Raw genomic sequence first — 25,224 nt, forward strand, 5'->3', positions numbered from 1 at the left:
TAACCCCACCTCAGCAACGGAACACTGCAGACCACCTCTCGCACCACTGAGGACCACCTCCCGCACCACTTGGTCCTGTCTTCAACTGGGTCTTTGGTTCTTTTTGCACTGTCTTGTTGTTGCACAGTCTCTTTTCCATTTGCATGGCAGAATTTTATTTTCTGTAATGATTTATGTGCAATTTATATTGTGTGTTGTCTGTGATTGTGTGCCTGCGATGTTGCTGCAAGGTTTACATTGCACTGCACCTCACTGTACTCGGGCGCATGACAACAAACTTGACTTGACACCCCCACCATGAGAAAAAGATTCTCACTGTTCCATGCTGGGGACGTCAAGTTTATTGCCAGGAATGGTGAGGTACAGGTACAATGACACACCTGCTTACAGCAGCATCGCAGGTACAGACAACACACAGAATACAAATTCTTTCTTCCTCTCATAACTTTACACACCTCATCACTACTGCCATTCCTCGACTTACAAAAGGGTTGCGTTCCTGGAAAATGTTTTAAGCGAGAAGTAATAAATTAAAATGGTTGGACAAAATGCACTGTGGGTGTTTTGGGTCTGTGTATTTCTATATCTGTTACTGGAAAGAATCGATTCATAAACCGAGGACACATTTCCCAAGGTGTTAGTAGTGCAGAGCAAACATTTAAAAATAAAGGAATTGCTGTCGGCTTCCAGTTCCAGAGTTATCATTCAACGGTCAGGAACTGAGCAGTATCTTATTACAGCACACCATGCACACAACGGTCAGCTAACATTTCCAGGAACATTGACCAAACTTTTTGAAAGTACTTAACAGGCTGGGAAACAATTTGGAAAGTCCTGTGTTTGTTGAAAGCACTGGGCAAGAGCGGGTTTATTCTTTGGTTCAAAGAGTCTCTAGTGGCAAGGTTGGGGTTGAGAAAGAGAAATCACAGGGTGAATATCACCTTCAATAAAAACACACACACATTAAACCAAACTTCTTAATCATTGTGTCCTTTGCCGTTTATGGAAGGAGCAAGTAAAAATCTTTTATTGTGACTCATTTTTTTCCCCTCCAGCTCAGACATTTGAACAACACGACAAGAGTCCCGTAGTGCATTTTAACACACACCGGGCTGGATGGGAACAGGACGCCTCCTTGCCCAATATTTTTCCCAGCCTTGCTAGGAGATGGGACAGACTGTAAACATGACAGAATTCAAATGCAGAAGGAACTCTCTCCCCTCACCCCAGCCTGCAGAGACATCACCCAGACAAAAAGCTCAGAAAAACATCAAGAGGAAGCAGAATTTAGCAGTATTCATAACAAGGGTCACAGAGAAATGTTCTGGGCCCTTAAAGAAAAAAAAGATGGCCTGCATTTGACGAGGGCAGCATCAAGGGTATCCTTAACCTCGGAGATGAGCCCCTTCAGATGACGGAATCCTACCCCACAAATATCAGTAGATGATACGACACAGCAGCAGGGTCACAAAGTAGTCCAAACGTACAGAGGGTAACACAATGGTTTCCATTCAGGCTCCGTGTATAGGAAATGTCGACGTAGGGGTGCTCCGGATTACAGGTCCTGCCCAGTTTACGGACACCAGATTTATGCATAACCCGTACATAAACGGGCGGGCGTTTGTTGGGAGACTGGCAGGATGGATTAGCCGGCAGCTGCAGGGCCACAGGGGTGGGAACTCGGATGGCGGGCACCATTCCCTACTTGCGACCTGTCTGGGTTACGAGCGGCTCACGGGAAGGGAACCCTACCGTGACTGGCGAGGATGTGTGTGCCCAATCGGTTGAACGGAGTCAGATCGTGGATTCAGAAGCCAGATCTAAACCCACGACCTCTTAACCACCAAGTACAAGTAAGGAAACAGGTTCTGTGGATCTCCGGGTCTGTGCCAACCACCCCATTTACACTGACCCCAAGTTATTCTCCCCACTTGCTCTGGATTCTACCACACTCCTCTCGTGTCCCACTTAACCTACCAAATCCCACACCATTCTCACCAACTCCCCAGCAGATTCCACCCCTCATCTCCTCACTGGGGATAAGTTACAGCAGCCAACTAACCTTCCAACCTGCACAAACATTGGGATGTGGGAGGAGCACCCAGGGGAAGGGAGAGCAGGCAAACTCCGCAGGCAGACAGCGGCAGAGGTCAGGATCGAACCTGGGTCCCCAGAGCCGCGAGGTAGCGGCTCTACCCGCTGCGCCACTGCTTGGAAGCGGCAACCGCCTGCTGGCTGCCCTCGGAAGTCACACCCGTTCACGGTCGTCGAACCTTTCAGCACTCCCGGGTCCAAGTCACGAACACCCCAACCAGCAGCTCCGCGGGAGCGCCTCCACCAGAAGGACTGCGGTGGGTCAGTGGTTTGAGGAAGGGGACTCGAGGAACTAGGGGTTCGAGGAACCTGCCTGTAAATCCCCCTCCCCCCCAACTCCCGAAATATTAATACAAGGGCACAGATCAGCCAAGATCTGACCGAACGCCAGGAGGGATTGAGAAAGGGAATAGCTTCCAATCAGCCATTGGAAGAGTCTTTTCAGCAAGAAAACTTTCTTCTATTTGAAATTCAGGGGCGATCGAGGGTTACACGGACTGGGCAGGAAAGCAGGATTAAGGCTGAGGTTACATCAGCCACGAGTTTGTTAGTTGACAGGGTGGCAGCGAGGAGCCGGATAGTCTAATTATATTTCTGATGCAGGTCCTGCCCGGGTTACCAACATCCCGGACATACCGAGGAGCATTCGGGAGATCGGCGGGGCGGATTTGGTGGCTGCTGCAGGGACCTTCTGCGTGCCTTCTCTCCCCCCACCTCGAACTGAGCAGAGCTGGGAGCGCTTGAGCAGACTCCACTCAAGTGAGGCGGACAGACGGCCACCTTCTTGCACCCCCCTCCGACCTTCCCCTCTCCTCGCTCTCCCGTCTCGGCTGTTTCTGCGATTCCTCTCCCACACACTGTCTCTGTCTCTCCCTGACTTAACGTGCAGTTCTCGGGGAACAGAACCCTGTCCCACACCAGCCAGGGCCCTGCAAATGGAAGTTGTTAAAAACAGGCCGGTAAGCGGATGCAGGGGAAGGGGGGGGGGGGGTCGAATTTTAACCCAAACAGCCCCGCACCCCAGCCTGACCCTGAGGTTGGGTGTAGCTGGGCTTTTAGTCTCCACTGAGGGCAGGATGTAAGGCAAGCTCTGTGCCTGAGCCTGTGAGAGCCTGGACCAGAGGGGGTGGGTTGTAACACCATCACTCCCCCCACCCCCCCCAGATCAACACCCACACATTAGATGCTCATCACCAGAGAGGGTGACAAGGCAGCCCTCCACCTTCGATCCCCTCTAGACCAGGAGGGACCCGCACCCTGACAATGACCGGTTACATCAAAACTACAAGGGAAGATCCCAAGATCGACTCTTGAGCTGACGGGCATCACCCCGAGGAGTGAGGGAAGGACACGATCGCAGTTGCTGAGCCCAGGAAGGGGTTGGGAGATTCGGGGCAGGGAAGGCAGCAGCGAAATAAGGGGGCACCCACCAACCAAATGAAAGCCCCCAAAAATCCGCAGATGCTGGAGACCTGAAATAAAGTGCAGGGAGAAGCCTTGGCATGGCAGGTAGCATTAGTGAAGGCAGAACCTGATGGCCTTGCAGGTTGACCTTGCTTCTCTCTCCACGGATGCTGACTTACCCGCTGAGCGTTTCCCAGCGCTTTGAGGTTCAGTACAGCAACCAGTAACCCCCCCCAGCAGAAGTGTGTGTATGTGTGTGTGGGGGGGGGGGGTGGGGGAGCAGGGGTGGAGGGAAGGGGCTTGGCAGATGATTGACAGCGATGCATGCCACAGCCCAGTTGAATAGCCACCTCCCCACCATTAGCAGCTTTTCCACACTTACTGTTTGGGGGGTGGGGGGGGGGGGTAGCTGAGGGGAAGGGACCAGGAAACCAGGAGGGGTGGTGGTGGTGGTGGTGGTGGGGGGGGGGTGGTGGTGGGTGGAGACAAAGAGCAGACGGGCTACAGGAGGCAGAACCTCACAAGGAAGGTGGAGGGTAGGAGGTGTGTGTCGGGGGGTGGGGCTTCTCAAACCACACTCCAGGGACTGAGCGATTGGCGCAGCAGAGTCCGAGAACAAGGGGAGTCTCCTCCCGCCCTCGGAGGGGACGGGAAGGGAGCGGGAGGGGACAAGAAGGCTGCACTCTGGCCGGTGGTCGACAGCTCCACGACAGACCCAAGACCCATCACACACACCTCCCCCCACCCCCGACCCCCAATCTCGGGGTGGGCGGGGCAAAGGGGGGGGTCCCCACGTCTCCTCCGCCGCGCAGCTCCCTCTGGCACTCCTCGGACTCGCCCGCCTCCTGCTACAAAGACCAGGGCAGCGTGAACTCGGAGGCTGGCAGCGGGGTGCAGTGTGTGGCGTCGAAATTCTTCATGTACTTGTGTGCCTGAGGAGGGAGGGGAACAGGCGGATCTCAACACCGGCGGCATGGGTCACAACACCGATCCCGCGCACGAAAGGCTCAACGTACTTAACGATTTAACAACGATTTCCCAGGCTGTTGCCCGGACTTGCGGGCCTGAGTTACAAGGAGAGGCTGTGTAGCCTGGGACTTTATTCCCTGGAAGGTAGGAGATTGAGGGATGACCTGATAGAGGTGTACAAGATCATGACGGACACAGACAGGGTGAAAGCACACAGTCTTTTTCCCAGGGCAGGGGGTGGTAAAAACAAGAGGGCAGACGTGTAAGATCAGAGGCGAGAGATTTAAAGGGGACATCGGGGCAGCTTCTTCACGCAAAGGGTGGTGCATAAGTTACTTCCCCTTCTCCTCCACCTCCCCCCCACCTCTCCCCCCTCCCCTCCTCCTCCACCTCTCCCACACCCCCCTGCACCTCTCCCCCTCCCCCCTCCCCCTCTCCTCCTCCTGCACCTCTCCCCATCCCCTCCCCCTCCCCTGCACCTCTCCTCCTCCACCTCTCCCCCTCCCCTCCTCCTGCACCTGTCCCCCTCCTCCTCCACCTCTCCCCCTCCCCTCCTCCTCCTCCTCTCCCCCTCCCCTCCTCCTGCACCTCTCCCCCTCCCCTCCTCCTCCACCCCTCACTCTTCACCTCTCCCCCTCCCCTCGCCCTTCACCTCCCCCCTCCTCCTGCACCTCTCCCCCCTCCCCTCCTCCTGCACCTCTCCCCTCCTCCTGCACCTCTCCCCCTCCCCTCCTCCTCCACCCCTCACTTCACCTCTCCCCCTCCCCTCACCCTTCACCTCCCGCCTCCTCCTCCACCATTCCCCACCTCCCCTCCAGTTTTCCATGCTTCCCCCCCACCCCCAAACCCATTCATCTTGCTTCCCCTTCAACAAACACTGCCATTCAATCAACCATTCCCCAGGTCAGCGAGGCCCATTCTTGAGGTTAAACAAGTTTCCCCAGAATTCCTGACAGGATTTATCCATGACTATCTGATGGTCACTGCCTCTGGTTCTGGACCCACCCACAAGTGAGCCCCTTCACAATTTCTGGAGAACACCACCCCAGACTATCCAGTCCCTCTTGCTGGTTGTACCTTGTAGCCACATTTAAGCTGCAGAATGGATCTTGGGAATGGGACGTTTCAAGAGGGGGTGGAGGGTCGGGGGGGAGAGGGATTAGCAGGAGGAACTGACGCAGTTTGTCTGCTGCAGGCACAGATGGGTGCAGGGAACTCCAGGATTTACATCGTGCCATACAGAAGGGCACTGTTTTCAGATGTAGAGCTGACTGCACAGCTTAAGCAGCTTTTACATGTGTGTATCAGAGTGAGAGTGTGTGTGCATGTGTGAGAGAGAGAGAGGGAGAGGGAGAGGGAGGGAGAGGGAGAGAGAGGGAGAGGGAGAGAGAGGGAGAGGGGGGAGAGAGGGGGGAGAGAGAGGGGGAGAGGGAGGGGGGAGAGGGAGGGGGGGAGAGAGAGGGGGGAGAGGGAGGGGGGGAGAGAGAGGGGGAGAGGGAGGGAGAGAGAGGGGGGAGAGAGAGGGGGGGAGAGAGAGGGGGGAGAGAGAGGGGGGAGAGAGAGGGGGGGAGAGAGAGGGGGGAGAGGGAGGGGGAGAGGGAGGGGGGAGAGGGAGGGGGGAGAGGGAGGGGTGGAGAGAGGGGGGAGAGAGAGGGGGAGTGAGAATGTGACAAGAGAAGGCATGAGAGAGAGAGCGAGGGCGTGCGACAGAGCGTGAGAGATGTGCAAGAGCAAGTGTGTGCGAAGTACACATGAGGGGAGAGTGAACGTACACAAGTGTGCGACGTGCTTCCTGACCACCCACCACCCCCCTACCCGCCCCCCGGTTTAGAGGACCGGCTCCAATTCATTGTCCCCTTCACCGGCCACCCCCTGACCACCCCTCCCACAGCCGACACAGGGAACGTAACGAGCTACAATAGATCAGGAGAGAGTCACTTGCCAGGAATATCGCCAGCTGCCTTCTTCCTTCTGACGTCATGTCTTCCCCTAAACACATGAACAAGGCATCAGCGGACAGGAGACCCAAGCAGCGTCAAGCTCCCCAGGAGCTTCGTCAGCAAACAATGCAGTTTCGCTGAGTCCCTCCCACCCTTACACAAACACACGGGCGAGCACACACAGTCATAGAGGTGGTCACAATCCGGGGCGGATTTGATCACAAACCAACCCCCAGGTCAGAGGCGCTGACCTTGGGTCGACAGCCACCTCCTTCTCAACCGCTCCGTAAGGTGATCATTGCCAGAGTCTGAGGAGCAGGGAAATGCTACAGATGATCGACAGGACTTTAAACTCACTGGGCCCAATTTATTGCTTTCCCTATAAATTCACCAGGACCCTGATTCCTGCAGTCCCTTTAAACTCAGCAGGGCCCTCGTTCCCATGCTCCCTTTAAACTCACCGGGGCCCCGGTTCCCACAATCCCTTTAAACTCACCGGGGCCCCGGTTCCCACATTCCCTTTAAACTCACCGGGGCCCCGGTTCCCACATTCCCTTTAAACTCACCGGGGCCCCGGCTCCCATGTTCCCTTTAAACTCACCGGGGCCCCGGCTCCCATGTTCCCTCCCCAGCTGGGTTCACTGGAAAAATTTATTATACCGCTGTGTAACACCCTTTTAAAAAAAAGTGAATTAGAAATGTTTTGGGAGTCCAAAAAATCCACTGGTCTGACACCACCAAAGTGGTGAGAGTGCCGGATTATCAGAGTTTTACTGTGGTGGGCCTTTGGACTTCTTTACCCAAGCGGCATGTGGATGCTCCATTACCCAGTACGTTAAAGGCAGAGACTTTTTTAAAATCTATATTAAGGGAATCAGGGACATGGGGTTGGAGGAGGAGGTAGTGCTGATAGTGCATGGTCTCACTGAATGGGAGAGGAGGGAGGAGGGGCAGAACAGCCTCCTGCAGCTTCTAGTGCCGTTGATCAGGCTGCATGAAGGCAGTTTGAGGGGGCAGAACCGGCCTGTAGTCTCAGCCCCATGAAGAAAGCAAGGTGGTCTGACACAAGGTGCTGGATGCTGACAAATTGCTTCCCGAGGCTGGAGAGTCTGGAATTAAGGGGAATGGTGGGTCGGACTCCCGGGGCTGGGATTAAAAGCAATTCCTCCACTCGGACCATTGCGGTATTTGGAATACTCTACTCCTTTATGGATGCTAGAAACAAAACGCTGGAGGAACTCGGCGGGTCAGGCAGCACCTGTGGAGGGAAACGGAGAGCCGACGTTTCGGGTCGAGACCCTTCGTCTGGACTGAAGGAAGTGCAGACGCAGGGGTACAAAGGTAAGGCCTCTGCTGGGGACAGACCGCTCTGTGACAGAGAGGGGGTGGTCAGGGGGGATGGTAACGACGTGGCAGGGGTTTGAGCTGGGCCTCTACTTCGTTAGGAGTTTGAGGAGGTTCGGTATGTCACCAAAGACTCTCACAAATTTTTATAGATGTACGGTGGAGAGCATTCTGACAGGTTGCATCACCGCCTGGTATGGAGGCTCCAATGCACAACATCATAAGAGGCTGCAGAGGGTTGTAGGCTCAGCCAGCTCCATCACGGGCACAACCCTCCCCACCATCGAGGACACCTTCAAGAGGCGGCGCCTCAAGAAGGCGGCATCCGTCACTAAGGACCCTCACCACCCGGGACATGCCCTCTTCTCGTTACTACCATCAGGGAGGAGGTACAGGAGCCTGAAGACCCACACTCAACGATTCAGGAACAGCTTCTTCCCCGCCGCCATCAGATTTCTGAACGGTCCATGAACAATACCTCGTTGTTCCTTTGTTTTTGCACCATTTATATATTTTGTAATTTATAGCAGTTTTATGTCCTTGCACTGTACTGCTGCTGCAAAACAGCAAATTTCACATCATACAAGTCGGTGATAATAAATCTGATTCTGGGGTCAGGCGCAGGATCAGAAGGTGGCAGTGGGGTGGAGGGCTGAGGAGAGGTGAGGTAGGCAGGGAGGGGCTCAGAGGAGCGAGGGTTTAGAGGTGGAATACAAGATTAGGGGTGGGTGTGTGTGAGCAGTAGCAGGAGATGAGCAGTGGGACCCAGCGGCAGCATTAGGGGCCCCAGCCTGGAGGGTTGGTCACTGGGCGTTGGAATCCTGGGATGAGGCAGGCTTATCGGGATGGACAATCAGCAGTGATCCTGTCAAATCACCTTGCAGGCTCAAAGGCAGTGACTGCTTATGTTTTGGCATCAGCTTGAGTGGGCTGCTTGCCCGCTTGTGAATGGGGATGCAAACTAGTGCGGGTGAAGGGAAGGTTCACAGGGATGTTGCCGGGATCGGAGGGCTTGGGTTATGAGAGACTGGACAGGCTGGGACCATTTTCCTTGCAGTGCAGGAGGCTGAGGTTTGAGGACCTCACAGAGGTTTGTAAAATCACGAGCAGCATAAATAGGATATTTTTCAGAGTTTTTTATTCCCAGGGTTGGGATGGGCGGGAAGTTCAAGGGAGATATCAGAGGAAGGTTTTCTATCCAGAGAGTGTTGGGGCATGGAATGCGCTGCCTGGGGCGGTGGTGGAGGCAGGTACATTGGTCAAGTTCAAGAGGTTACTAGATAAGCACATGGAGGAATTTAAAATAGAGGGATATGTGGGAGGAAGGGGTTAGATAGTCTTAGGCAAGGTTTAAAGGTCGGCACAACATGGTGGGCCAAAGGGCCTGTATTGTGCTGTACTGTTTTATGTTCTATGTTCTAAAACCTAAACTGGTAAATTGGTTTATTATTGTCACATGATCATTTCATTACATCAGTGCATTGAGGTAGTACAAGGGAAAACAATAGCAGAATGCAGAATAGAGTGTTACAGTTACAGAGAAAGTGCAGGCAGACAATAAGGTGCAAGGGTCACGACGAGGTAGATTGTGAGGTCAAGAGTCCAGTTTATCGTACTAGGACTCTTGGGGACTATAGGTTTAAGGCGAGAGGGGAAAGATTTAAAGGGGACCGGAGGGGCAGGTTTTGGGAGGTGGATATACTGTATAAAACCAGCTGCCAGAGGAGGTGGCAGAGTCAGATATAGTTACAATGCTGAAAGAATACTTGGATAGGAAAGGGGCGATATGGGCCAAAGGCTGGCAAATGGGATTAGCGCAGATAGGCACCTGTGTCAACACGGGCGAGTGGGGCCGAAGGGCCTGTTTCCATGCCGTGTAACGCTATGACTCTCGGAGTCTAAATCAAGAGAAGGGTGCTCACCGACAGTCCAGGGGAATACATCGCCGTGCTCCGACTTGTAGGACTGTAGGACCGAGGTGCACCAGTCATCGTCCACCTCGTACCGGCTGTAGAGAGCAGCTGCCAACACACAAAAGTCAGCATCAACAGCCCGCAGGCACGGGTTGACAATAACCAACCCTCCACGGTACACAGGACCCCGCGTTTATCCCATACACACGCACACACCCCCGCGAGCTGGGAGCGTTCAGAAACTGTTGGCAACCAAACCTGGCTGGTGTAGACATGTGCACAGTGGAAGCTGCGAGCAGTCCCGGGCCCCGTATCCAAGGAAAGATGTGCTGGTCCTGGAGAGGGTCCGCAAGAATGATCCAGGGAATGAAAGGGTTAATGTATGAGGAGCGTTTGATGCCTCTGTTTCTGTAGTTCAGGAGGATGAGGGGGGAATCTCAGTGAAACCTAACCAGACACTGAAAGGCCTGGATAGAGTGGACGCGGAGAGGATGTTTCCATCAGTGGGAGAGTCGAGGATCTGAGGGCACAGCCTCAGAAAAAAGGGACGTCCCTTTAGAACTGAGATGAGGAGGAATTTCTTCAGCCAGAGGGTGGTGAATCTGTGGAATTCGTTGTCACAGAGGGCCGTGGAGGCCAAGTCTTTGGGTGTATTTAAGGCAGAGATTCATAGGTTCATGATTGATATGGGGGTAAAGGGTTACGGGGAGAATGGGGTTGAACAAAAAACAATCAGCCATGATTAAATGGCAGAGCAGACTCAATGGGTTGAATGGCCTAGTTCTGCTCCTATATCTTATGGTCACAGCAACATCCCACCCACCCACCCACCCACACACACACACACACACACAGCAACAAGGTTAAAGTGGACTTGACCAGTGCCAGATCCTCTGCTGCTCAGTGCGTGGATGGGGACACCATGAAGAACAGCCCTTCCTCAAAATCAAAGGATAATCCAGCCCAATTGAGTGGCATCGCATCCATTCCCTGCATCAATGGGCTACGGTGTGTGCACCACCCACAAAACGCCCTGCACCAACTTACCAAGGTCACCCAGCCCTGTGAAAACCACCCTCTCTGCCATTTTGCTTCGTTTACTTTGGTTTTTTTTGGTTTTAATTGTTCTTTCTTGTATAATTTTTGTACAATTTATGTTTTTCTTATGAATGTTGTTCTACCTCTTCTGGCAGCACGTTCCATATACGCACCACCCTCTGGGTGAAAAAGTTGCCCCTCAGGTTCCTAGTAAATCTCTTCCCTCTCACCTTAAACCCATGCCCTCTAGTTCTTGATTCCCCAACGCTGGGAAAAAGACTGCGCACATTCGCCCTATCTGTGCCCCTCGTGATTTTATTCACTTCCATATGGTCACCCCTCAGTCTCCTACATTCCAAGGAATGAAGTCCTAGCCTGCCCAACCTCTCCCTATAACTCAGGCCCTCGAATCCCGGCAACATCCTCGTAAATCTTTTCTGCACTTCTTCCAGCTTAAATGCATCTCTCCTACGGCAGGACGACCAGAACTCAACAAAATGCTCCAAGTGCGGCCTCACCAACATTTTGTACAACTGCAACACAGAGTCATTTAAGAGTCAACCATGTGGAGTGTGACGCTTTTTGTTCCTAATTGTTCTTTCTTGTATATTGTTGTATAATTTGTGCTTAAATTATGGTTTCTCCGGAATGTTGTATGTCTGATGCTTTGTGCCTGTGATGCTGCTACAAGTAGGTTTCTCAATGCACCTGTGCGTACGTGGACTTGTGCACGTGGCGATCAACTTGACTTTCGACCGTGAAGGGTATCAGACACATTGGAACACCACCCTGCTGCAAATGCTCCCCTCCAAGTCGCACGCACACCTGAAAGATCACAGCCCTTCCTTCACTGTGGCTGGGTCTGACTGCTGGAACTTCCCACCCACAACACCACCTTCACCGGACGGACTGCAGCGATCAAGATGGTCGATCAACACCAACCCACCCCCTACTTGCCCTCCCCCCCCCCCCCACTTCCACCCCCCACCGTCCCCGAGCGGCAGGGGGTACGGCGCGTGTGGGCGACAGACACTGACAAGCCCCCACACCCTGCGGGTAAGGTAAACCTTCGCTGGCATTTCTCATCTCAGTTCAGTCCTTGCGTGGTAAAGCAGCACTGGAGGCCATTCAGCCCACCAGGCTCTATACTGGCCCAGTGATTGGGAAGCAGCCAATCCGGCAGTGGATGAGCACCAATCACAGACAGGCCGCTTCGCACCCCCACCTCCCCCCCCCGTTGCTGCTCGTGGGATCTTGCTGTACAGACGTTTACACAGGCTGACGGGAGGCCTGAGAGAAGTAGATAAAAATCATCGGAGGCATGGATGGGGTAGAGTCAGAGGCTTTTCCTCAGGGTAGACAGGTCAAACCCTAGACGACATACCTTTTAGGTGAGAGGGGATAAGCTTAAAGGAGATTTACGAGGCAAGTTATTTTCTTTACATGGGGTTGCTGGCTTTAGGAAGTAACTCGTGAAGATACTTTCACTGTCCCAACAGGCAGTACCTCTCCGACGACAGATAAAGATTTTGCCCCTCATTTCACCCCTTCTGCCGTGGACCCTGAAACTCAACCCTTAGAACATAGAACACAGCACAAGAAGAGGCCCTTCGGCCCACAACGTTGTGCTGAAGTAATTAAACAAGTAATTAAACCCTCCTGCCCACACAATGTCCACATGCCTCCATTCTCTGCACATCCATGTGCCTATATAAGAGCCTCTTAAACACCTCTATCGTATCTGCCTCCACCACCACCCCTGGCAGCGCATTCCAGGCACCCACCGCTCTCTGTGTAAAAACACTTGCCCCGCACATCTCCTTTGAACTTTCCCCCTCTCACCTTAAATACACACCCTTATCGCCACAAAAATAGGTAAAAGCCACTCCTCTCTTCTATCTGCATCCCCTGACTTCCATCAGTGGAGGGAGTGGATGGGACTCCACTCAGCTGGGCTGCTTTATCCTTAGATTTGGGGAAGGGCAGTTCTTCCTGGCCAATGCCATTCTCCCACACCAAGGGCAGGTGCTGGTATAACCCTCCAATACAACAGGCAGTTGTGTGAGCTCCACTTACTTTCCTGGAGGGCGTTTGAAGCACTCAGCCACTCCCGCACCACTCGAACTCCCTCCTCCGACATCACCTTGGGGTACCTGGCAGTCAAAGAACAAAAGGGTGATTGTTACTGAGGTTCATCCCTCCAGTTCTCTGGTTGCCCCATCGCAGGAAGGGTGTGGAGGCTTTGGAGAGGGTGCAGAAGACGTTTACCAGGATGCTGCCTGAGTTAGAGGGTATGAGCTATAAGGAGGGGTTGGACAAACTTGGGTTGTTTTCTCTAGAGTGACAGAGGCTGAGGGGAGACCTGATAGAGGTTTATAAGATTATGAGAAGCATAGATAGGGTGGACAGTCAGAATCTTTTCCCCAGAGTAGAAATGTCTAACACTTAGAGGACGTAGCTTTTCAGTAAGAGGGGGATAGTTTGAAGGATTTACCAAGATGCTGCTTGAATTAGAGAACATGTCTTCTAAGGAAAGATTGAGCAAGCTAGGGCTTTTCTCTTTGGAGTGATGCAGGATGAGAAGCGACTTGATAGAGGTGCATAAGATTATGAGAAGGATAGATAGAGTGGACAGTCGGCACCTTTTCCCCAGGGCGGCAATACCAGAGGATATCAGTTTAAGGTGGGTGGAGGGAAGTTTAGGGGAGATGTCAGAGGTAAGTTTTTTTTTACACAGAGAGTGGTGGGTGCCTGGAACGCACTCCCGGGAGTGGTGGTGGAGGCTGATACAACAGGAACATTTGAAAGACTCTTGGATAGGCACATGGACGTAAGGAAATTGGAGGGCTATGGGCTGTGTAGGAGGGAAGGGCTAGATTGACCGTGGGGTAGGTTTATATGTACATCAGCACAACATCGTGGGCCAAAGGGTCTGTACTGCTCTGTACTATGTTTTTGAGATTTACAAGGCAAGTTTTCTTTTTAAACACATGGAGTGGTAGGTGCCTGGAACGCACTGTCAGGGGAAGTAGTGGAAGCAGATACGATAGCAATGTTTAAGGGACATTCAGGCAGGCACGTGAACAGGCAGGGAATGAAGGGATACAGATCATGTGCAAGCAGATGGGATTAGAGTGGATTGGCATCATGGTTAGAACAGACATTATGGGCCGAAGGGCCTGTTCCTGTACTGTAATGTTCTATGAACAATGACTGTTACTGAATCACACAACAAGCTCTTTGTATCGCCAGGGAACTGTAGATCACTGAACCACCTGACAACTCAGTTACTCACCCACCTTGTATCAGTGTCTTTAGTGATGTCATTATTGCCATGAACTATCGGTTGACTGGGAATCTCTCTCTAACCAGTTCTGAACTCCCTTGGGGGAGTAACTACCCACCCCCCATTCGAAGTCACAAAGCAAATAAAACAGTAAAGCAAGATGACTTTTTAAAATTTTTTTTTGAATATGAGCACCGCTGTGAAGATCAGCATTTGTTGCCCACTCCTAATTGCCCCTGAGAAGGTGGAGGTGAGCTGCTGCGCTGAGCTACACAGTCCTTCCAGTGAAGATGTCTGCACAGTGCTGTGGGGGAATGAGTTATTCTTTCTCCGTCTGAATGCAGTGATACCACAAGCTGCAGCATGCTGGAGGCCGTAGAGTGATACAGCACGGAAACAGACCCAACTGGTCCATACTTACCTAGATGTCCATCTAAGCCAGTCCCATTTGCCTGCGTTTGATCCATATCCCTCTAAACCTTTCCTATCCATGTACCTGTCCAATTGTCTTTTAATTGTGCCTGCTTCAAGCACATCCTCTAGCTGCTCATTCCATTTACTCACCATCCTCTAAGATGCCCCTCAGGTTTCTGTTAAATCTCTCCCCTCTCACCTTAAACCTCTGCCCTCTAGTGCTGGATTCCCCAACCCCAAGAAAAAGGCTGAGTGCATTCACCCTATCTTTGTCTCTCATAATTTTATAACACCTTCCATAAGATCACTCTTCAGTCTATTACAGTCTATTATACTCCAAGGAATAAAGTCCTAGCCTGGAAAACCTCTTCCTGTAACTCAAGCCCTTGGGTCCTGGCAACATCCTCGAAAATCCTTTCTATACTCCTTCCAGCTTAATGGCATCTTTCCTATAGCAGGGCAACCAAAACTGAACACAATACTCCAAGTGCGGCCTCACCAACATCTTGTACAGAGTCATTTAAGACTCAACCATGTGAGTGTAACTTTGTTATTTTTATTCTAATTGTGTTCTCTCTTGTACAATTTTGTATAATTTAAGTTTAATTTATGTTTTTCTTGTGAATGTTGTCTCTCTAATGCTATGTGCCTGTGATGCGGCTGCAAGTAAGTTTTTCATTGCATCTGTGCATACATGTACTGGTGCATGTGACAATAAACTCGACTTTCACTTTGGAGTCACATACAGGCCACAACAGGTAAGAATGAGAGATTTCCTTCCCTGTATGACATTGGTGAACCAAATGGGCTTTTACAACAATTCATTGGCTGCTTTGGCCCTCGTTACTAAGAGTGTTCCAAATCCAGGGTCAAGAACGTGCTACAGAATCTCTTCCAGGTAACGCACAAGCATCACGAGACGGCAAATTTCCCTGTGAATGCACTTGCTGATTCTGTGGGTATAGGTTTGGGGATCTGCAGAGCCAGAAGCTCCATCTCGTGGGGGCTGCCTGCAACTGCACTTACCGAACAGCAGACTTCACAAAGTTAACACACAGCAGTGAATATGATGCAAATTATTTCCACCATCAGGTTTAACACTGCTTCCCTGAGAATCTCACTTGGAGTCTTGTGCACAGTTTCTGTGAGACCACATTTGGAGTATCGTGCACAGTTTTGGTCACCCTGTTATAGGAAAAGCATCATTAAACTGGAAAGAGTGCAGAGCAGATTTACGAGAATGTTACCAGGACTCGAGGGCCTGAGTTATAGGGAGAGGTTGGGCAGGAGAGGACTTTATTCATTGGAGAGTAGGAGACAGAGGGGTGACCTTTTAGAGGTGTATAAAATCATGAGGGGCACAGATAGGGTGAATGCACACAGTCTTTTTCCCAGGGAAAGGGAACTAAAAACTAGAGGGCATAGGTTTAAGATGAGAGGTGAAAGATTTAAAAGGGACCTGAGAGGCAATTTCTTCACACGGAGGGTGGTGCGTATATGGAACGAGCTGGTTGAGGCAGGTACAGTAACAACATTTAAAAGACATTTGGATACGTACATGGAGAGGTAAGGTTTAGAGGGATTATGGGCCAAACGCAGGCAAATGGGACTAGCTTGGTGGGCACCATGGTCAGCATGGATGAGTTGGGCCAAAAGGCCTGTTTCTATGCAGTATGGCTCTAACCTGGTGCCACAAGCAATGAAGTCATGAACTCCACCAACACACAGCAGGTGGAGACGTAGAGTAAAACTCCAGTAATCCGATTGTTGAGATATCCAACAGTTCAGCTTCTGGCTCACTCATCAGACCAAGGATCCAGAGTGCAGGCCGAAGTCAAGGTAAAGATCAGGAACACGAATAAGATTAGTTACCAGAGCCAGGATTCATGGTTCCATGCTTCAGCTTGTATGACACACTGAAACAATACAAGCCGAAATTCACTGGGACTTACTTCCTTGCTCCCACTAAATTCATGGGGTTTATTGAAAACTTTATTAAACTACTGATATAATAACTCCAACTACCCTCTGGATGAAAATAGTCCCCTACCTCTCACCTTAAACTTATTGCCCTCCTGGCTGAGATGCCCCTACCATGGGAGAAAGATTCTTGCTATCTACCCCATCTATCGCCCTCACAATTGTATCAAGTGAGCCCTCAGCTCCAGGGAGAACAAACCCAGTGGGCACAGGCACCAGAGGGAAGTTGGGACCCTGCGGAGTCATGTGTCAGTGCAGGTCAGTGTCGTTAGGGAAGGTTGGGGAACTGAAATAAGCTACAGGCAGTCCCCAGGTTGTGAATGCCCAACTTATGGACGAGCTCCCACTGTCTGTAAGGAGTTTGTACGTTCTCCCCGTGTCTGCGTGGGTTTCCTCCGGGTGCTCTGGTTTCCCCCCACATTCCCTATTGTGGGCATGCTATGTTGGCGCTGGAAGTGTGGCGACACTTACATACAAACGTTTATTCCTATAACAGCAAAACTAGTTTCCTCTCCCTCTCCACTTTCTTATCAGTCCTATGTGATGCCATTCCTTACAACACTGTGGAGGTACGGTTACTGTATCGAGTGATTTTTGTGTATTTTCGGACATGGACAAAATCGACTTATGGATGCCTGTAAAAACGGGAACTCATTCGTTACCTGGGGCAGACTGTACTGGGGGATTCTTGGAAGTGGGGACACAGTTCTAACTAAAGGGGCAGTCATTTAAAACTGAGGTGCATCGGAACTCCTTCCTGCAGAGGGTGGTGAATGTTTGGCATTCTTGACCCTGAAGGGTCATGGTCGTACTTAAAGAGGAGTTAGATTTTTGTTTGAAAGATCGGGGAATAGAGAGCAATGGGGCACAGAATAAAGGGATGTCCCTTTAGAAACTGAGGTGAGGAGGAATTTCTTCAGCCAGGGGGCGGTGAATCTGTGGAATTCATTGCCACGGAGGGCAAGTCATTGGGTGTATTTAAGGCAGAGTGGTAAAGGGGGTTAAGGGTTTCAGGGAGGAGGTAGAGATGGGGCTGAAATTTAAAAACAAATCAGCCATGATTGATTGGCGGAGCAGACTCGATGGGCTGAATGGCCTAATTCTGCTCCTGTACCTTACAGAGTCTAAACCTCCCGCTGACCTTCACCATCCCGGACCGCCTCGGGGGGGGGGGGGGGGGGGGGGGCGCAGTGGTCACCCCAGACCAGAATCTCAACCAGGAGAGAGCAGGTCAGAGGGTGGGGTCCCACTGGTGAGCAACTCACCTCCTAGTGGTGACCACCACCCCCCTCCCCTTCCCCCCCTTCCCCTGAGGTGGTCCAGGACGGTGAACGGTGAACATCAGCGCAAGGATTGGCAATACCAACTGGCACATTCCAGGCCGCACGAGTCCGTGCTGAGGGACGCACTGAAGCTGGGTGCAGCCAATGCAAAGGTTCTGTGGGGAAGGACCACAGTCTGGGCTCCTTCCGCTACCTCACATGGAGGGGCTGTGTCGGGTGGAGAAGCCCCTCAAACAATGAAAGGGTTATCACCCCAGGGAGCCACCTGAGGGCCAATGGTGCTGTTTGTTTGTGTGTGTTTTGCTTTAAAGTTGAATGTAACAACCATGAATGTTGAAGTTTCGTTTTTGCACTGCTTCTTCCTTTCTATATGTTTTGTTTATTATGAATAAAGTTTATTTCTGAAATTAAAAAAAGTTACCTGTACTGGAGGAGTTTCAGCAGCAGATCGTTGCCTCTGTTGGACATGATATCTTCTGGGACCCTGTAGGAGCGGGATTGGAGAACACACTGGTTAGAACCACAATTCACATGCAAGGCGGCCCTCCCCTCGATCTCTACCCCCACTGCCCAACCTCCCTCTCTCCAAGGCCCCGGCACCCCTCCACCTCTGGCCTCCTGCACACTGGGTCTCTGTCTAACGCGCACCCCACCCCCCACCACAATCCCCATTGAAGACAACACCCCCGGAAAGTGCAGCACCCTCCTGGTAGAGCACCGGAGCATCAACCCAGGTACTGGGACTCTGATCCATGCCACGTTTTACCTCACATCGGCTCGGGCAGGTGCCTCACTGTGAAGGGGCTCCAATCCATGCCAGGTTTTACCTCGCACCGGCTCGGGCAGGTGTCTCACTGTGAGGGGCTAGGGACGCCCAAAGTTGCTGCATGAACTCACCACTGGTCTCTCAAAGTCCGTTTCCCTGGTGTCGGCGGGCACTGTGGAATGATGCGCCCACGTGGCACCCCCCCCCCCCCCCCCCCCCCCCCGGATGGGGAGGTACAGCTAGGGGGAGGGGGTCCCTAGAGCGACGGTGCTCCCCCTCCCTCCTGGAACAACACATCCCGCCACCCACATGCAAGGACTGCGGCTGGCATACAGGGGCGAATGGCAGCAGAGAGGTTTAAAGGGTCCTCATCGGGGGGAGGCAGGAGGGAGGAGGGACTTTGCAGCCAATCCCCAGCCCCTATTCTACGCACGTGGTGATGATCTCGTCCTTCGTGCGCCGGATCAGCACCAAGGGGCCTTGGTATCTGTAACAAGAGACACAGCACGTGAGAAGGCTCAGGCGACAGGAGAGTCCGGACTCCGCGCGGTAAGTGATTCACAGTTCACCGGGAATGGGCCCTTCGGCCCACGATGTTGGTGCTGAACACAATGACCTTCAAGACCACCTGGGTCATTCTCTCTTCTCTCCTCTTCCATCGGGTAGAAGATACAGGAGCCTGAGGGCACGTACCACCAGGCTTAAGGACAGCTCCTATCCCATGGTGATAAGACTATTGAACGGTTCCCTTATACGATGAGATGGACTCTGACCTCACGATCTACCTTGTTGTGACCTTGCATCTTACTGCACTGCACTTACTCTGTTGCTATGACACTTTACTCTGTACTGTTATTGTTTTTACCTGTACTACATCAATGCACTCTGTACTAACCCAATGTAACTGCACTGTGTAATGAACTGACCTGTACGATTGGTATGCAAGACAAGTTTTTCATCCATTCCCTGCATAAAAGCCTCTTCAACACCACTATCCTATCTGCCTCCACAACCACCCCATCCCAGGCACCCACCACTCTGTGTAAAAAAAACTTGCCCCGCACATCTCCTTTGAACTTTCCCCCTCTCCCCTGCAATGCATGTCCTCTGGTATTAGACATTTCTACCCTGGGGAAAAGATTCTGTCTACCCTATCTATGCTTCTCATTATTTTAGAAATTTCTGTCAGGTCTCCCCTTCAGACAAAACAACCCAAGTTTCTACTCCAGCTTCTAGAATTCCTGGACTCGTTTCAAAACGGAGTTTACTGCAAGGAGGAGGAAATCACGGTGAGACGGAACAGGATTTTACATAAGAGTTAGGAGCAGGAGGCTGCGACCCACCCTTCACACCTGTTCCAACATTTAAGAAGATCGTGGTTGAGCTAACTGCAACCTTAACTCTGTATTCCTGTCCACACCTGGTAACTTTCACCCACTATTGATCAAGAATCTACCTTGAAGGGTCTCAACCCGAAACACACTGACTGTCCATTCCCCTCCACAGATGCTGCCTGACCCACTGAGTTCCTCCAGCATCTCGTATGTTGCTCCAGAGTCCAGCAGCTGCAGTCTCTCGCGCGTCTCCGAGAATCTACCTGCCTCCGCCTTAAAAATATTCAAAGGCTCGGCCCCCACCTCCCTTTGAGGAAGGGAGTTCCAATGACTCAGAGAAAATATTTTGTCTCCTTTATGTGACCCCTTACTTTTTAAACAGTGACCCTGAGTTCTAGATTCTCCCACAAGAGGAAACATCCTCTCCACACCCACAACCTGGATATTGGGAACACGCTGCCAGAGGAATCAGATACAATCACTGTGTTTAAGAGGCATTTAGACAGACACTTAAGTAGGCAAGGCGTAGAAGGATATGGTCCTGATGCAGGCATATGGGATTAGTGGAGATGGGCAAAAAGGTCGGCATAGACATGATGGACCAAAGGGCCTGTTTCTGTGCTGAACAGCTCCGACTCCTCAGACTCTTATCTACTTCAATCAAGCCCCCTCTTGGTCTTCAGGGAACAAGCTTCTTGAGGCTTTTGGTGTAGCGTGTGCAGTTCTGGACTCTGAACATAACACAGGGTGACAAACCCTGGACTCAGTGTGAGAGGAGGTTCACGATACTGGTAACGAGGGGGAAACTGCCTGTGAAAGAGAGAGGCGAGGCCGGCCCAAGTTCGAGTTTGTTAGCACAGGAGGTCGTTCCGCTGAGACCTGCAGGACTGAGAGTTAGCCAACAGAATCGATGCCAAGACACGGCTCTCCTGGAGGGAGAATCTAGAACTAAGGGCACAGTCTTGGAGGAAGGAGCCGGCCATGTCAACACTTCAACTGGCGGCACGGTTAGCGCGACGCTATTACAGCACCAGCAACCCGGGTTCAATTCCCACTGCTGTCTGTAAGGAGTTTGTACGTTCTCCCCGTGTCTGCATGGGTTTCCTCCGGGTGCTTTGGTTTCCTCTCACATTCCAAAGATGTAAGGATTAGTAGGTTAACGTGGGTGTAATTGGGCAGCGCAGGCTCGTTGGGCCAGAAGGGCCTGTTACCGTGCTGTGCAAATAAAGTTTAAAGTTTAAAAAAAGTAAAGTCTATGCTGGCCTTCATCAGTCAGGGCACTGAGTATAGGAGCTGGGATGTTATGTTGCAATTGTTTTGCACAGTTTTTTTTCCCCCAATGATTGGTATCATTTTTATGTATGATTTATGTATAATTTATGTTCTGTGTGTTGTCTGTATCTACGTGTCTGTGATGCTGCTGCAAGCAGGTGTTTCATTGAACCTGTACCCCACTGTACGTGTGTACGTGACAATAAACTCAACTTGAATAAACTCGGGACTTGACTATAAGACATTGGTGAGGAAGCGCCTGGAGAACTGTGTTCAGTTTTGGTCACCTTGTTATAAGAAAGATGTCATTAAGCTGTAAAGAGTGCAAAGAAGAATGTTACCAGGACTCGAGAGCCTGAGTTATACGGAGAGGTTGGGCAGGCTGGAGCGTAGGAGACTAAGGGGTGATCTTATCGAGGTGTGTAAGATGATGAGGGGCATAGATGGGATGAGTTGAGCCGAAGGGCCTGTTTCCGTGCTGTATAATTCCATGACTCTAGGCTTAATGGGGTCAATGGCCTCCTGCAATGGTGCAAGGAAATACAGGAAAATTTAAGAGCAAGGACGATCTTTGTCAACGTTCATATCCTTGCCCCAGAGAGCCGTGGGTGCTCAGTCACTGAGTACATTCAAGAGTGAGGCTGACCTGTGGATATCAGCGGGTTGAGTACCAGGCGATCTTACTGAAAGGTGGAACAGGCTCTCTGAGGTCCGCTCCTGCTTCCAGTTATTTCCCTAAATCCCTCCACAGTCCTCACCATCCCTACATCTCCCCGAGACCGCTCACGACACCGGTCTCGAGCCCGTGGCACACCCTCACCACCCCACTGTGAGGTCCGCGCCTTCAGCTGCTCTGGACTTCCCTCAGACGGACAACACAAGGCGCTGAAGCACACGGGAAGGGACTGGGACAGATGACCAAAGGCTCGGTCAAAGGGAGTGGTTTTAAGCAGAATCTTGAAGCAGGAGGTACAGAAGCCTGAAGTCCCACACCACCAGGTTCAGGAACAGCTACTTCCCTTCAACTATTCAGTTCTTGAACCAACCTGCACAACCCTAATCACTACCTCAGTATAGCAACACTATGACAACTTTGCACTAAAATGGACTGTTTGTTTTGTTCTAATTGTGCTCTTTCTTGTAAAATATGTGTATGATCTACGTTTAATTTATGTTTTTCTTGTGAATGGTGGGTAACTGATGCTATGTGCCTGTGATGCTGCTGCAGGTAAGTTTTTCATTGCACCTGTGCACACAGGTACTTGTGCATCTGACAATAAACTTGACTTTGACTCTGGATAAAGAGGCAGAGAGCTTCATGGAAGCAATTCCAGGATGTGGGGTCTGGAGGTCCATGGAGGGAATTCCAGGATGTGGGGTCTGGAAGTCCATGGAGGGAATTCCAGAGTTCAGGACCAGCAAGTCCATGGCAGGAATTCCAGAGGTGGGGACCCGGCTGGTTCACAGAGGGAATGCCAGAGATCGGAGCCGGCAGGTTGTAGGCGGAGTACACAGCTAACAATAACCAAAGGCTCACAAGGGTCACAGCCGCGATGCCTCCTCCAACCACACACCCGACATCATCAGTACTCCTTGGGAAGCAGAGAGCCCGGACCAAAGCCCCGGATAACGATGGGAAGCACTCCGCCTCACAGGATGGGCACAGGGTCTGGGGAGTGAGGCAGGAGGGAACCGAACCCTTCATGGGAGGCAACTCACTTGCACAGCTGCTCCGCATTGTTGAGGTTCAAGTAATCCCGAACTGTCCGAGTGACGAGACCTCCTACCAGCGAGATCAGAAGAGAGAGAGCGTTAGTCAGACAGTCACAGAGCCGTATAGCAACAGAAACAGGCCCTTCTGCCCAATACGTCCGTCCCAGCCTTTCTTCCTCCACCTACACTAATCCCAATTGCCCACATTAGGACCACATCCTTCCATGCCTTGCCTATTTAAGTGTCTTGTCTAAATGTCTCTTAAACACAGTAATTGTATCTGATTCCCCCACCTCCTCTGGCAGCTCATTCCTGATATCAATTACTCTCTGTGTAACAATTTTAGAAAATAGAACTGTGGACTGCTGTGTACAGTTGTGGTCTCCCTGTTATAGGAAAGATGTGGTTAAACTGGAAAGAGTGCAGAGAAGATTTACGAGGACGTTGCCAGGACTCGAGGGCCTGAGTTATAGGGAGAGGTTGGCCAGGCCAGGGCTTTATTCCTTGGAACATAGAAGAATGAGGGGTGACCTTATAGAAGTGTTAAAAATTATGAGAGGCATAGATAAGGTGGACGGTAACAGTCTTTTCCCCAGGGTAGGGGAGTCCAAAACTAAGGGGCACAGGTTTAGGGTGAGAGGGGAAAGATTTAAAAAGGACCTGAGGGGCAACTTTTTTCATGCAGAGGCTGGCGAGTAGATGGAACGAGCTGCCAGAGGAAGTGTTTGAGGCAGGTACAATGGCATCACTTAAGAAGCACTTGGATAGGTATTTGGAGGGGCGGGGCGGGGCTTGGAGGGATATGGGCCGAACACAGGAAATTGAGATTAGCTGGGTGGGCACCATGGACTGGTTGGACCGAAGGGCCTGTATCCGTGCTGTATTGCTCTATGACTCTATAACAATACAGGACAGGAATAGGTCTTTCTGCCCACAATGTCTGTGCCGAACACGATGCCAAATTCAACTAAATCTCTTCTGCCTGCAAATGATCCATATCCCTCCAGTACCTGCATATTCATGTGCCTATCTAACAGCCTCTTAAACACCACTATCATATCTGCCTCCACCACCACCCCTGGCAGCCCGTTCCAGGCACCCACCACTCTGTGTAAAACAAACTTGCCCCGCACACCTCCTTTAAACTTTCCCCCTCTCACCTTAAATGCACGTCCACTAGTATTTGACATTTCTACCCTGGGAAAAATATTCTGATTGTACACGCTATCTTTGCCTCTCATAATTTTATAAACTTCTGTCAGGTCTGCCCTCAGACTCTGGTGCTCCAGAGCAAACAACCCATGTTTGCCCAACTTCTCCTGAAAGTCTATCCACTCGAATCCAGGCAGTATCTTGGTAAACCTCTTCTGCACCTTTTCCAAAGCCTCCACATCCTTCTCAAGATGGGGTGACCAGAATTGCATACAATACTCCGTGTATTTTACATAGGTGCAACATGACTTCCTTACTCTTATACTCAATGCCCTGACCAATGAAGGCAAGCATGGCGTACGCCTTCCTTACCCATGTATCTACTTGTGTTGCCACTTTCAGGGAGTGTTACCCCTCGGGTCCCCTTTAAGTCTCCTCCCACACACCTTAAATCCATGCCTGCTTGTTTTTGATACCCCTACCATGGGAAAAAATTTCTATCTATGCCTCTCATAATAGAACATAGGACGTAGAACATAGAAAAGTACAACACAGGAACAGGCCCTCCGGCCCACCATGTTGTACCAAACTAATTAAACTAGTAATTAAGTGCCTAACTAAACTAATCCCTCACAGCGGAGAATTCAGGAGTAAGTTTTTTACTCAGAGCGTGGTGAGTGTGTGGAATGGGCTGCCGGCAACGGTGGTGGAGGCGGATACGATAGGGTCTTTTAGGAGACTTTTGGATAGGTACATGGAGCTGAGAGGAATAGAGGGCTATGGGTAAGCCTGGTAATTTCTAAGGTAGGGACATGTTCAGCACAACTTTGTGGGCCGAAGGGCCTGTACTGTGCTGTAGGTTTTCTATGTTTCTATCATTAGTCCGGGGTTCTGGATTGCTGGCCCAGAATTAAGGGTCTGAAAACATGGCAGCACCACTAGAAAGGGAATGTGAAGGAGGTGATTGCTTCAGGAGACTGACATTGATTCAGAAGTCTGATGGCAGTGGGGAAGAACCTGTTGTTTATTCTGGCCACCCGAGCTTTCAGGCTCCTGGATCTTCACCCAGAAGGTAGAAGAGAGAAAAGGGGATGGGCAACGCACGTAGGTTGCAGATCGTTAGCCCACGGCTCTGGATTGCTGGCCCAGTAAACCACTCTGTGACTGTGTCCGAAACACACTGCACGACTGTACCCAGAGGTCCCGTAACTGCTTACCAGCCGTGCTCCACAGGGAGAGCCCGTCCAGGCTGGGACAGAGGTCAAGGGCACAGGTGTACTGAAATGCGGGGTCTGGCCAAGTACAGGCTCCCCTTCGGGGGG

The 25,224-nt window shown here is 51.3% G+C and overlaps 1 protein-coding gene across 4 annotated transcripts in view; it reads right to left on the reverse strand.

Annotated features, from left to right (window-relative positions):
• Positions 1-974: 974 nt before the first annotated feature.
• Positions 975-25,224, reverse strand: part of abhd16a (abhydrolase domain containing 16A, phospholipase) — a 76,097-nt gene continuing 51,847 nt past the window's right edge. For all 4 annotated transcript variants that reach the window (XM_052043584.1, XM_052043583.1, XM_052043585.1 and 1 more), the window contains 7 exons: positions 22,757-22,820; positions 18,865-18,918; positions 18,087-18,149; positions 12,779-12,855; positions 9,674-9,772; positions 6,410-6,456; positions 975-4,430 (listed from right to left, as the gene is read on the reverse strand). In XM_052043584.1, the coding sequence (XP_051899544.1) occupies positions 4,347-4,430; positions 6,410-6,456; positions 9,674-9,772; positions 12,779-12,855; positions 18,087-18,149; positions 18,865-18,918; positions 22,757-22,820 (488 nt within the window). In that variant the 3' untranslated portion in view covers positions 975-4,346. The remainder of the gene's footprint in view (positions 4,431-6,409; positions 6,457-9,673; positions 9,773-12,778; positions 12,856-18,086; positions 18,150-18,864; positions 18,919-22,756; positions 22,821-25,224) is intronic.

This window comes from Pristis pectinata, chromosome 34, assembly GCF_009764475.1.
Source record: "Pristis pectinata isolate sPriPec2 chromosome 34, sPriPec2.1.pri, whole genome shotgun sequence".
In the NCBI taxonomy this organism is placed as follows: Eukaryota; Metazoa; Chordata; class Chondrichthyes; order Rhinopristiformes; family Pristidae; genus Pristis; species Pristis pectinata.